Source organism: Coregonus clupeaformis, chromosome 10 (assembly GCF_020615455.1).
Source record: "Coregonus clupeaformis isolate EN_2021a chromosome 10, ASM2061545v1, whole genome shotgun sequence".
Classification (NCBI taxonomy): Eukaryota; Metazoa; Chordata; class Actinopteri; order Salmoniformes; family Salmonidae; genus Coregonus; species Coregonus clupeaformis.
The window spans coordinates 35,720,924-35,734,588 of record NC_059201.1 but is presented as its reverse complement, the minus strand read 5'-3'; the positions used below and the strand labels follow the sequence as shown (position 1 = coordinate 35,734,588).

The window sequence follows — 13,665 nt, the reverse complement described above, 5'->3', positions numbered from 1 at the left end:
GCTGATCCCTCACCTTCCTCATGATCATTGATGCCCCATGAGGTGAGATCTTGCATGGAGCCCCAGACCGAGGGTGATTGACCGTCATCTTGAACTTCTACAATTTTCTAATAATTGCGCCAACAGTTGTTGCCTTCTCACCAACCTGCTTGCCTATTGTCCTGTAGCCCATCCCAGCCTTGTGCAGGTCTACAATTTTATCCCTGATGTCCTTACACAGCTCTCTGGTCTTGGCCATTGTGGAGAGGTTGGAGTCTGTTTGATTGAGTGTGTGGACAGGTGTCTTGTATACAGGTAATGAGTTCAAACAGGTGCAGTTAATACAGGTAATGAGTGGAGAACAGGAGGGCTTCGTAAAGAAAAACGAACAGGTCTGTGAGAGCCGGAATTCTTACTGGTTGGTAGGTGATCAAATATTTAAGTCATGCAATAAAATGCAAATAACTTAAAAATCATACAATGTGATTTTCTGGATTTATGTTTTAGATTCCGTCTCTCACAGTTGAAGTGTACCTATGATAGAAATTACAGACCTCTATATGCTTTGTAAGTAGGAAAACCTGCAAAAACGGCAGTGTATCAAATACTTGTTCTCCCCACTGTTTACTAAACTATACTATGCTATAGATATTATCTACTGTGCTAGAGTCAGCACACCAGTTATTGTTGATGAAGAGACATACCCCTCCCCCTCTGGATTTCAAATCCAAATAAAATAAAAAAAAATTGTCACATGCTTCGTAAACAACAAGTGTAGGCTAACAGTGAAATTCTTACTTACGGGTCCTTTTCCAACAATGCAGAGTTAAAGATAAGATCATTATAATAGAAAATAGTTACACAAGGAATAAATACACAGTGAATAACGAATGTCCCTGAATCCAATGTCCTGTCCTGCTCGGTGAATGGAGAATCCATCGAGTTGGATAGCCATGGAGGGGGTATCTTGTCCAAAAGCAACGTTTCAGCAAACACTGAGAATATTGCAGTTCCGAGAGTCCCGTTGATAGCATATCCGCGTTCGGAGGTCATCCATCTTATTGTCAAGTGACTGGGAAACTAGAATGGACGGGAGTGGTTTTCCCTTCGCTTTAGTCTCACCAGGACGCCCGCTCTCCTGCCTCTTTTTCACTGGCGTTTCCTCTTGGGTAGCCCGAAGATTGGGTCGGAGGTACACAAAGAGCCCAGGACGGATGAGTCGAAGTCGAAGCCAGAATTGAGGTTAGTAACTGCCGGTCTGATGTTCAAAAGTTCTTGTAGATCATAAGAAATGACAGCGGATACATTGAAGATCAAGCCAAAATAATCACAAAATAGCAAAGTTGGGTCGGCCAAACAGTATGGCGCCATCTTGTGTGTGTGTGTGTGTGTGTGTGTGTGTGTGTGTGTGTTATCAGACTGCTGAGAGAACGACTTTCTAGGAAGAGAGAGTCTTTACTTACGGTGCCTTTGCCATAACAGGGTGACTGGAATCCTCCTATACACGTTTTACACTCAGGTCCATAGAACCCACTGCAGCACTCCGCTCTCTGAAACTCACCAACAACAAATCACTCACTGAGACTGCAGGGTCCCAAATGTACCCTATTCCCTGTGTAGTGCTAGGGCCCATAGGGCTCTGGTCAAAAGTAGTGCACTATGTAGAGAATATGGTGCCATTTGGTCCGCAAGTCTGTTGTCGTCCAAAACCCACGTTAACATAGCAAGTCTGTTGTCATCCAAAACCACGTTAACATAGCAAGTCTGTTGTCATCCAAAACCACGTTAACATAGCAAGTCTGTTGTCATCCAAAACCACGTTAACATAGCAAGTCTGTTGTCATCCAAAACCACGTTAACATAGCAAGTCTGTTGTCATCCAAAACCACGTTAACATAGCAAGTCTGTTGTCATCCAAAACCACGTTAACATAGCAAGTCTGTTGTCATCCAAAACCACGTTAACATAGCAAGTCTGTTGTCATCCAAAACCACGTTAACATAGCAAGTCTGTTGTCATCCAAAAGCACGTTAACATAATGAATTAATCTCTTTCTTTACTTTCTTCTTCAGTAAGAAGATATAGACATTTCATTCTCTCTCTACATGATGAATGAAAAAGATACAGGAAATGAACCAAGCGCTGAACCAGGAAATGAACCAAGCGCTGAACCAGGAAATGAACCAAGAGCTGAACCAGGAAATGAACCAAGCGCTGAACCAGGAAAGGTACCAGGTAAATGAACCAGGACGACCTACCTCAATAGTAGTGTTGCAGTATTTAGCACAGCCTTTATTGTGCGTGGGGTTGAGAGGAGATGTCTGATAGTCACAGTCCTTCATGTGACTTTGCTGTGGTACAGAAACACAACAATAAGTACAGTATCTTATTAACAACAGAACAGGGTCGTTACCTTACAGGGTCGCAACCAACAGAACCAATATAAATAGTTGTATCCTGTGCATGCATAGGACAAATAAACGTTTGATTTGAGTGTAGACAAATCATTAGAAATATGTGTAATTGTTTATGAAGCTGGTCTTTTTGAAAGTGGTATGAACTACTTAATATTACAGGCCATGGGATGAATAGAGATGTAGACATGGACACACATTCCAAAAGATGTAGCAGAAGCTAAATATATTTTCACTGCATCAGGGATAGCAGGCACAGACATTTAACAGCCAGCCACCTTCATGAGAGGAATAGAAAACATTGCTGTGAATATTTTACCAGTTCTACGCTTCCCTCGGGGCAGTGGGACTCATAGAGATAGCTGCACCTCACGCACGGGCCCTGGAGAACACACACAACCACATCACACAGCCATTTCCAATAGAATAGAACAGAATCAAATAGAACAGAACGTTTCCACCTACCACGATGATTTTGCTCTCTGTGACATCACATCTCTTAGGCAGGATGGGGACGATCGAGGGCGGGACTAGAATCCCGTCGATCATATGGATGACACCATTGGATGCCATAATATTAGTACTCTGAAGAGGTTTCCCGCCCAGCAGCACCTGCCCCTGTCAGACACAGAGTCATACCAATGGAGACGTCCTTAAAAGGGCAAGTTCAGAATTTTAAAACTAAAATGTTAGATGGTCACTCACCCTGAAAGGGGTCTATGCATCTAGCATTAAGTTATAAAATAGTGACCCTCGCCTTTAACAAATTCCAATTGAATTACTGCAATGGTTTATAAATAAATAGAGAAAATGACAATTCAAGTAAACAGTCCAGTATAGAACACTGAGTCATGATCAATTTGATCAACCGATCCTTTAGATCAACCTATCCTTTAGATCAACCTATCCTATCCTTTAGATCAACCTATCCTTTAGATCAACCGATCCTTTAGATCAACCGATCCTTTAGATCAACCGATCCTTTAGATTCAAAACTGTTTTACAGAAAAGACCCAGGGTTTGTCCCAATCGGCGCTCTATTTCTTATACAGTGAGGGGAAAAAAGTATTTGATCCCCTGCTGATTTTGTACGTTTGCCCACTGACAAAGACATGATCAGTCTACAATTTTAATGGTGTTTTAAGGAACACCTGGGATAGGATAAAGTAATCCTTCTAACCCCCCACTATAATAATAATAATAATTGTAAAGTGGTTATCCCACTGGCTATAAGGTGAATGCACCAATTTGTAAGTCGCTCTGGATAAGAGCGTCTGCTAAATGACGTAAAATGTAAAAATGTAAACAGTGAGAGACAGAATAACAACAAAAAAATCCAGAAAAACGCATGTCAAAAATGTTATAAATTGATTTGCATTTTAATGAGGGAAATAAGTATTTGACCCCTCTGCAAAACATTACTTAGTACTTGGTGGCAAAACCCTTGTTGGCAATCACAGAGGTCAGACGTTTCTTGTAGTTGGCCACCAGGTATCGAGGCTGACGTTTGGCAACTCGAACCTTCAGCTCCCTCCACAGATTTTCTATGGGATTAAGGTCTGGAGACTGGCTAGGCCACTCCAGGACCTTAATGTGCCTCTTCTTGAGCCACTCCTTTGTTGCCTTGGCCATGTGTTTTGGGTCATTGTCATGCTGGAATACCCATCCACGACCCATTTTCAATGCCCTGGCTGAGGGAAGGAGGTTCTCACCCAAGATTTGACGGTACATGGCCCCGTCCATCGTCCCTTTGATGCGGTGAAGCTGTCCTGTCCCCTTAGCAGAAAAACACCCCTAAAGCATAATGTTTCCACCTCCATGTTTGACGGTGGGGATGGTATTCTTAGGGTCATAGGCAGCATTCCTCCTCCTCCAAACACGGCGAGTTGAGTTGATGCCAAAGAGCTCGATTTTGGTCTCATCTGACCACAACACTTTCACCCAGTTCTCCTCTGAATCATTCAGATGTTCATTGGCAAACTTCAGACGGGCCTGTATATGTGCTTTCTTGAGCAGGGGGACCTTGCGGGCGCTGCAGGATTTCAGTCCTTCACTGCGTAGTGTGTTACCAATTGTTTTCTTGGTGACTATGGTCCCAGCTGCCTTGAGATCATTGACAAGATCCTCCCGTGTAGTTCTGGGCTGATTCCTCACCGTTCTCATGATCATTACAACTCCACGAGGTGAGATCTTGCATGGAGCACCAGGCCGAGGGAGATTGACAGTACTTTTGTGTTTCTTCCATTTGTGAATAATCGCACCAACTGTTGTCACCTTCTCACCAAGCTGCTTGGCGATGGTCTTGTAGCCCATTCCAGCCTTGTGTAGGTCTACAATCTTGTCCCTGACATCCTTGGAGAGCTCTTTGGTCTTGGCCATGGGTGGAGAGTTTGGAATCTGATTGATTGATTGCTTCTGTGGACAGGTGTATTTTATACAGGTAACAAACTGAGATTAGGAGCACTCCCTTTAAGAGTGTGCTCTAATCTCAGCTCGTTACCTGTATAAAAGACACCTGGGAGCCAGAAATCTTTCTGATTGAGAGGGGGTCAAATACTTATTTCCCTCATTAAAATGCAAATCAATTTATAACATTTTTGACATGCGTTTTTCTGGATTTTTTTGTTGTTATTCTGTCTCTCACTGTTCAAATAAACCTACCATTAAAATTATAGACTGATCATTTCTTTGTCAGTGGGCAAATTTACAAAATCAGCAGGGGATCAAATACTTTTTTCCCTCACTGCAGTGCACTACTTTTGACCAGGGCCCTGTGGGGAATAGGGTTTAGGGTGTCATTTGGGAAGCGGCCCCAGTCTGGTAATAACCCAACTTACATCGTTGGTGAGGTTGACCAGTAGGATCTGATTGGCCATGGTCTGAATCAGCCCCATGCTTGCCAGCTGGTCCACGGTCAACTACAGAGATAGAATAAAGAATTAATAGCTGTGCTCCACTCGGTAATTCCTAATCAAAAGTCTTTAGGTGCAGGGTTCCAAAGGCAGATAAACTGGGAAATTAAACCAGCGGAGTAATTAAACCGTAGCAGTGTTTAGGATGTAATGGTGTTTAGCAGTAGCAGAGAGTTTTTTAAACTGACACGTTTCGGCGACAAGCATTAGAGTTTGAAACATGTCTGTTTGAGTGAAGCCCATTTTAAAAAGGTCCACTCAGCAAGATGACCTTGTCAACAACACAACAACATAATTCGCTTTTGTACAATTTTGTACAGTGGTTTTCTACGTCGGAGACCGGGGTTCGATCCCACCTATAACATAAGCCCTTGTAACAAGTTGTAAAGTGGTTTTCCATGCTGTAGACAAGGGTTCAGATCCCACCTATAACATAAGCCCTTGTAACAAGTTGTAAAGTGGTTTTCCACGCTGGAGACCGGGGTTCAGATCCCACCTGTAACATGTTGTAAAGTGGTTTTCCACGTCGGAGACCGGGGTTCAGATCCCACCTGTAACATAAGATGTTGTAAAGTCGCTTTCCACGCCGGAGACCGGGGTTTAGATCCCACCTGTAACATGTTGTAAAGTGGTTTTCCACGCTGGAGACCGGGGTTCAGATCCCACCTGTAACATGTTGTAAAGTGTTTTTCCACGCTGGAGACCAGGGTTCAGATCCAACCTGTAACATAGGTGCTTGTAACATGTTGTAAAGTGGTTTTCCACGCCGGAGACCAGGGTTCAGATCCCACCTGTAACATACAGTGCCTTGCAAAAGTATTCATCCCCCTTGGCGTTTTTCCTATTTTGTTGCATAACAACCTGTAATTTAAATGGATTTTTATTTGGATTTCATGTAATGTACATCCACAAAATAGTCCAAATTGGTGAAGTGAAATGAAAAAAATTACTTGTTTAAATTTTTTATAAAAAATAAATAATGGAAAAGTGGTGCGTGCATATGTATTCACCCCCTTTGCTATGACGCCCCTAAATAAGATCTGGTGCAACCAATTACCTTCAGAAGTCACATAATTAGTTAAAGTCCACCTGTGTGCAATCTAAGTGTTACATGATCTGTCACATGATCTCAGTATGTATACACCTGTTCTGAAAGGCTCCAGAGTCTGCAACACCACTAAGCAAGGGGCACCACCAAGCAAGCGGCACCATGAAGACCAAGGAGCTCTCCAAACAGGTCAGGGACAAAGTTGTAGAGAAGTACAGATCAGGGTTGGGTTATAAAAAGAGATCAGAAACTTTAACATCCCACGGAGCACCATTAAATACATTATTAAAAAATGGAAAGAATATGGCACCACAGCAAACCTGCCAAGAGAGGGCTGCCCACCAAAACTCATGGACCAGGCAAGGAGGGCATTAATCAGAGAGGCAACAAAGACACCAAAGATAACCCTGAAGGAGCTGCAAAGCTCCACAGCGGAGATCGGAGTATCTGTCCATAGGACCATTTTAAGCCGTACACTCCACAGAGCTGGGCTTTACAGAAGAGTGGCCAGAAAAAAGCCATTGCTGAAATAAAAAAATAAGCAAACACGTTTGGTGTTCACCAGAAGGCATGTGGGAGACTCCCCAAACATATGGAAGAAGGTAATCTGGTCAGATGAGACTAAAATTGAGCTTTTTGGCCATCAAGGAAAACACTATGTCTGGTGCAAACCCAACACCTCTCATCACCCCGAGAACACCATCCCCACAGTGAAGCATGGTGGTGGCAACATCATGCTGTGGGGATGTTTTTCCATCGGCAGAGACTGGGAAACTGGTCAGAATTGAAGGAATGTTGGATGGCGCTAAATACAGGGAAATTCTGGAGGGAAACCTGTTTCAGTCTTCCAGAGATTTGAGACTGGGACGGAGGTGCAGCTTCCAGCAGAACAATGACCCTAAGCATAATGCTAAAGCAACACTCGAGTGGTTTAAGGGGAAACATTTAAATGTCTTGGAATGGCCTAGTCAAAGCCCAGACCTCAATCCAATTGATAATCTGTGGTATGACTTAAAGATTGCTGTACACCAGCGGAACCCATCCAAATCGATGGAGCTGGAGAAGTTTTGCCTTGAAGAATGGGCAAAAATCCCAGTGGCTAGATGTGCCAAGCTTATAGAGACATATCCCAAGAGACTTGCAGCTGTAATTGCTACAAAAGGTGGCTCTACAAAGTATTGACTTTGGGAGGGTGAATAGTTATGCACGCTCAAGTATTCTGTTTTTTTGTCTTATTTCTTGTTTGTTTCACAAGACAAATTTTTTTTCATCTTCAAAGTGGTAGGCATGTTGTGTAAATCAAATGATACAAACCCCCCAAAAAATATAATTTTAATTCCAGGTTGTAAGGCAACAAAATATGAAAAATGCCAAGGGGGGTGAATACTTTCGCAAACCACTGTAAGCTCTTGTAACATGTTGTAAAGGTGCTAACCACAGCCTGGCAGTACCGAAGGTGCAGTACAGAAGGTGCAGTACAGAAGGTGCAGTACAGAAGGTGCAGTACAGAAGATGCTTACCGCAGCCTGTGTGTAGATATGCTGTTTCAGCAGCTCTTGAAGCTTGCTCTGGGCCTTCAGTGGGAGAGAAGAGAGTTCTATATTGAACAGTTTTGCAATGATCTTTTACACTGGGACGGTACGGTCAAGGATTCTCTAGCATTCACATCACTGCCATTTCCCTTTACAAACTATTTCTGAATTACATTAAACTGCTTTTAAATGACACCATATTGCCTTTATATTGTACAACTTTTGAAAATAATAACATCTATAGTAAATGATACAGCATCTATAGTAAATGATACAGCATCTATAGTAAATGATACAGCATCTGTAGTAAATGATACAGCATCTATAGTAAATGATACAGCATCTATAGTAAATGATATAGCATCTGTAGTAAATGATACAGCATCTATAGTAAATGATACAGCATCTGTAGTAAATGATACAGCATCTATAGTAAATGATACAGCATCTATAGTAAATGATACAGCATCTATAGTAAATGATACAGCATCTATAGTAAATGATACAGCATCTATAGTAAATGATACAGCATCTATAGTAAATGATATAGCATCTATAGTAAATGATACAGCATCTATAGTAAATGATACAGCATCTATAGTAAATGATACAGCATCTATAGTAAATGATACAGCATCTATAGTAAATGATACAGCATCTATAGTAAATGATACAGCATCTATAGTAAATGATACAGCATCTATAGTAAATGATACAGCATCTATAGTAAATGATACAGCATCTATAGTAAATGATATAGCATCTGTAGTAAATGATACAGCATCTATAGTAAATGATATAGCATCTGTAGTAAATGATACAGCATCTATAGTAAATGATACAGCATCTATAGTAAATGATACAGCATCTATAGTAAATGATACAGCATCTATAGTAAATGATACAGCATCTATAGTAAATGATACAGCATCTATAGTAAATGATACAGCATCTATAGTAAATGATATAGCATCTATAGTAAATGATACAGCATCTATAGTAAATGATACAGCATCTATAGTAAATGATACAGCATCTATAGTAAATGATACAGCATCTATAGTAAATGATATAGCATCTGTAGTAAATGATACAGCATCTATAGTAAATGATACAGCATCTATAGTAAATGATATAGCATCTATAGTAAATGATATAGCATCTATAGTAAATGATACAGCATCTATAGTAAATGATACAGCATCTATAGTAAATGATACAGCATCTATAGTAAATGATACAGCATCTATAGTAAATGATATAGCATCTATAGTAAATGATACAGCATTGTAGTAAATGATACAGCATCTATAGTAAATGATACAGCATCTATAGTAAATGATACAGCATCTATAGTAAATGATACAGCATCTATAGTAAATGATATAGCATCTATAGTAAATGATACAGCATCTATAGTAAATGATACAGCATCTATAGTAAATGATACAGCATCTATAGTAAATGATACAGCATCTATAGTAAATGATACAGCATCTATAGTAAATGATACAGCATCTATAGTAAATGATACAGCATCTATAGTAAATGATACAGCATCTATAGTAAATGATACAGCATCTATAGTAAATGATACAGCATCTATAGTAAATGATACAGCATCTGTAGTAAATGATACATTATCTATAGTAAATGATACAGCATCTGTAGTAAATGATACAGCATCTATAGTAAATGATACAGCATCTATAGTAAATGATACAGCATCTATAGTAAATGATACAGCATCTATAGTAAATGATACAGCATCTATAGTAAATGATACAGCATCTGTAGTAAATGATACAGCATCTATAGTAAATGATACAGCATCTGTAGTAAATGATACAGCATCTATAGTAAATGATACAGCATCTATAGTAAATGATATAGCATCTATAGTAAATGATACAGCATCTATAGTAAATGATACAGGATCTATAGTAAATGATACAGCATCTATAGTAAATGATATAGCATATATATCAACATATACAGTGCATTCGGAAAGTATTCAGACCCCTTGACTTTTCCCACATTTTGTTACGTTACAGCCTTATTCTAAAATGAATTAAATAGTTTCCCCCCTCATCAATCTACACACAATACCCCATAATGACAAAGCAAAAACAGGTTTGAACAAATTTTGGCAAATGTATATATATAAAAAAAATGAAATATCACATTTACATAAGTTTTCAGACCCTTTACTCAGTACTTTATTGAAGCACCTTCGGCAGCGATTACAGCGCTGAGACTTCTTGGGTATGATGCTACAAGCTTGGTACACCTGTATTTGGGGAGTTTCTCCCATTCTTCTTTGCAGATCCTCTCAAGCTCTGTCAGGTTGGATGGAAAGCGTCACTGCACAGCTATTTTCAGGTCTCTCCAGAGATGTTCGATCACGTTCAAGTCCGGGCTCTGGCTGGGCCACTCAAGGACATTCAGAGACTTGTCCCGAAGCCACTCCTGAGTTGTATTGGCTGTGTGCTTAGGGTCGTTGTCCTGTTGGAAGGTGAACCTTCGGCCCAGTCTGAGGTCCTAAGCACTCTGGAGCAGGTTTTCATCAAGGATCTCTCTGTACTTTGCTCCGTTCATCTTTCCCTCGATCCTGACTAGTCTCCCAGACCCTGTCGCTGAAAAACATCCCCACAGCATGATGCTGCCACCACCATGCTTCACCGTAGGGATGGTGCCAGGTTTCCTCCAGATGTGACAGGATGCACCAGAGCTCAATTTCGAGTCTCATAGCAAAGGGTCTGAGTACTTATGTAAGTAAGGTATTTCTGTTGTTTATTTTTTATAAATTTGCAAAAATTTCTAAAAACCTGTTTTCATTTTGTCATTTTGGGGTATTGTGTGTAGATTGATGAGGGAAAAATAATCAATTTTAGAATAAGGCCGTAACATAATAACATTTGGAAAAAGGTAAGGGTTCTGAATACTTTCCGAATGAACTGTACAGTAGTACACGGTAGTACTCACGTACAGCATACATGTATATACTATAGTATTAGTACTCACGTACAGCATACATGTATATACTATAGTATTAGTACTCATATACAGCATACATGTATATACTATAGTATTAGTACTCACGTACAGCATACAGTGGGGAAAAAAAGTATTTAGTCAGCCACCAATTGTGCAAGTTCTCCCACTTAAAAAGATGAGCGAGGCCTGTGATTTTCATCATAGGTACACGTCAACTATGACAGACAAATTGAGAATATTTTTTCCAGAAAATCACATTGTAGGATCTTTAAGGAATTTATTTGCAAATTATGGTGGAAAATAAGTATTTGGTCACCTACAAACAAGCAAGATTTCTGGCTCTCACAGACCTGCAACTTCTTCTTTAAGAGGCTCCTCTGTCCTCCACTCGTTACCTGTATTAATGGCACCTGTTTGAACTTGTTATCAGTATAAAAGACACCTGTCCACAACCTCAAACAGTCAAACTTCAAACTCCACTATGGCCAAGACCAAAGAGCTGTCAAAGGACACCAGAAACAAAATTGTAGACCTGCACCAGGCTGGGAAGACTGAATCTGCAATAGGTAAGCAGCTTGGTTTGAAGAAATCAACTGTGGGAGCAATTATTAAGAAATGGAAGACATACAAGACCACTGATAATCTCCCTCGATCTGGGGCTCCACGCAAGATCTCACCCCGTAGGGTCAAAATGATCACAAGAACGGTGAGCAAAAATCCCAGAACCACACGGGGGGACCTAGTGAATGACCTGCAGAGAGCTGGGACCAAAGTAACAAAGCCTACCATCAGTAACACACTACGCCGCCAGGGACTCAAATCCTGCAGTGCCAGACGTGTCCCCCTGCTTAAGCCAGTACATGTCCAGGCCCGTCTGAAGTTTGCTAGAGTGCATTTGGATGATCCAGAAGAGGATTGGGAGAATGTCATATGGTCAGATGAAACCAAAATATAACTTTTTGGTAAAAACTCAACTCGTCGTATTTGGAGGACAAAGAATGCTGAGTTGCATCCAAAGAACACCATACCTACTGTGAAGCATGGGGGTGGAAACATCATGCTTTGGGGCTGTTTTTCTGCAAAGGGACCAGGACGGCTGATCCGTGTAGAGGAAAGAATGAATGGGGCCATGTATCGTGAGATTTTGAGTGAAAACCTCCTTCCATCAGCAAGGGCATTGAAGATGAAACGTGGCTGGGTCTTTCAGCATGACAATGATCCCAAACACACCGCCCGGGCAACGAAGGAGTGGCTTCGTAAGAAGCATTTCAAGGTCCTGGAGTGGCCTAGCCAGTCTCCAGATCTCAACCCCATAGAAAATCTTTGGAGGGAGTTGAAAGTTTGTTTTGCCCAGCAACAGCCCCAAAACATCATTGCTCTAGAGGAGATCTGCCTGGAGGAATGGGCCAAAATACCAGCAACAGTGTGTGAAAACCTTGTGAAGACTTACAGAAAACGTTTGACCTGTGTCATTGCCAACAACGGGTATATAACAAAGTATTGAGAAACTTTTGTTATTGACCAAATACTTATTTTCCACCATAATTTGCAAATAAATTCATAAAAAATCCTACAATGTGATTTTCTGGATTTTTTCCCTCATTTTGTCTGTCATAGTTGACGTGTACCTATGATGAAAATTACAGGCCTCTCTCATCTTTTTTAAGTGGGAGAACTTGCACAATTGGTGGCTGACTAAATACTTTTTTCCCCACTGTACATGTATTTACTATAGTATTAGTACTCACGTACAGCATACATGTATATACTATAGTATTAGTACTCACGTACAGCATATAATATAATAATAATAATAATAATATGCCATTTAGCAGACGCTTTTATCCAAAGCGACTTACAGTCGTGCGTGCATACATTTTTGTGTATGGGTGGTCCCGGGGATCGAACCCACTACCTTGGCGTTACAAGCGCCGTGCTCTACCAGCTGAGCTACAGAGTACCAGCATACATGTATATAGTATAGTATTTGTACTCATGTACAGCATATATGTATATAGTATAGTTTTAGTACTCACGTACAGCATACATGTATATAGTATAGTATTAGTACTCACGTACAGCATACATATATATATACTATAGTATTAGTACTCACGTACAGCATACATGTATATAGTATAGTATTAGTACTCACGTACAGCATACATGTATATAGTATAGTATTAGTACTCACGTACAGCATACATGTATATAGTATAGTATTAGTACTCACGTGGTACAGCATATATATCAGCCTGCCGTCTCTGAACTTGTCCACAGCATCGTTGGTCGGGACGAACACAGTGAGAGGACCAGGACCTCTCAGAGGCAGAGTAGTCCAACAGTTCTGACAGAGAAAAAGGAGTAAGACAGACGTACAGACAGACAGACAGGCGGACAGACAGGCGGACAGACAGACAGGGGGACAGACAGGTGGACAGACAGACAGGGGGACAGACAGGCGGACAGACAGACAGGGGGATAGACAGACAGGCGGACAGACAGACAGACAGACAGACAGACAGACAGACGTACAGACAGGCGGACAGACAGGCGGACAGACAGACAGACAGGCGGACAGACAGGCGGACAGACAGACAGGGGGACAGACAGACAGGCGGACAGACAGACAGAGAGACAGACAGACGTAGAGACAGGCGGACAGACAGACAGACAGACGTACAGACAGGCGGACAGAGACAGACAGACAGACAGACAGACAGACAGACAGACGTACAGACAGGCGGACAGAGACAGACAGACAGACAGACAGACAGAGAGAC

At 41.1% G+C, this 13,665-nt stretch overlaps 1 protein-coding gene across 3 annotated transcripts in view; it reads right to left on the bottom strand.

The window, feature by feature from the left end:
* stab1 (stabilin 1) overlaps positions 1-13,665 on the bottom strand; it is a 155,297-nt gene that overhangs the window by 116,825 nt on the left and 24,807 nt on the right. For all 3 annotated transcript variants that reach the window (XM_041871388.2, XM_045222981.1, XM_045222980.1), the window contains 7 exons: positions 13,116-13,229; positions 7,874-7,927; positions 5,231-5,311; positions 2,859-3,011; positions 2,713-2,775; positions 2,238-2,330; positions 1,443-1,529 (listed from right to left, as the gene is read on the bottom strand). In XM_041871388.2, the coding sequence (XP_041727322.2) occupies positions 1,443-1,529; positions 2,238-2,330; positions 2,713-2,775; positions 2,859-3,011; positions 5,231-5,311; positions 7,874-7,927; positions 13,116-13,229 (645 nt within the window). The remainder of the gene's footprint in view (positions 1-1,442; positions 1,530-2,237; positions 2,331-2,712; positions 2,776-2,858; positions 3,012-5,230; positions 5,312-7,873; positions 7,928-13,115; positions 13,230-13,665) is intronic.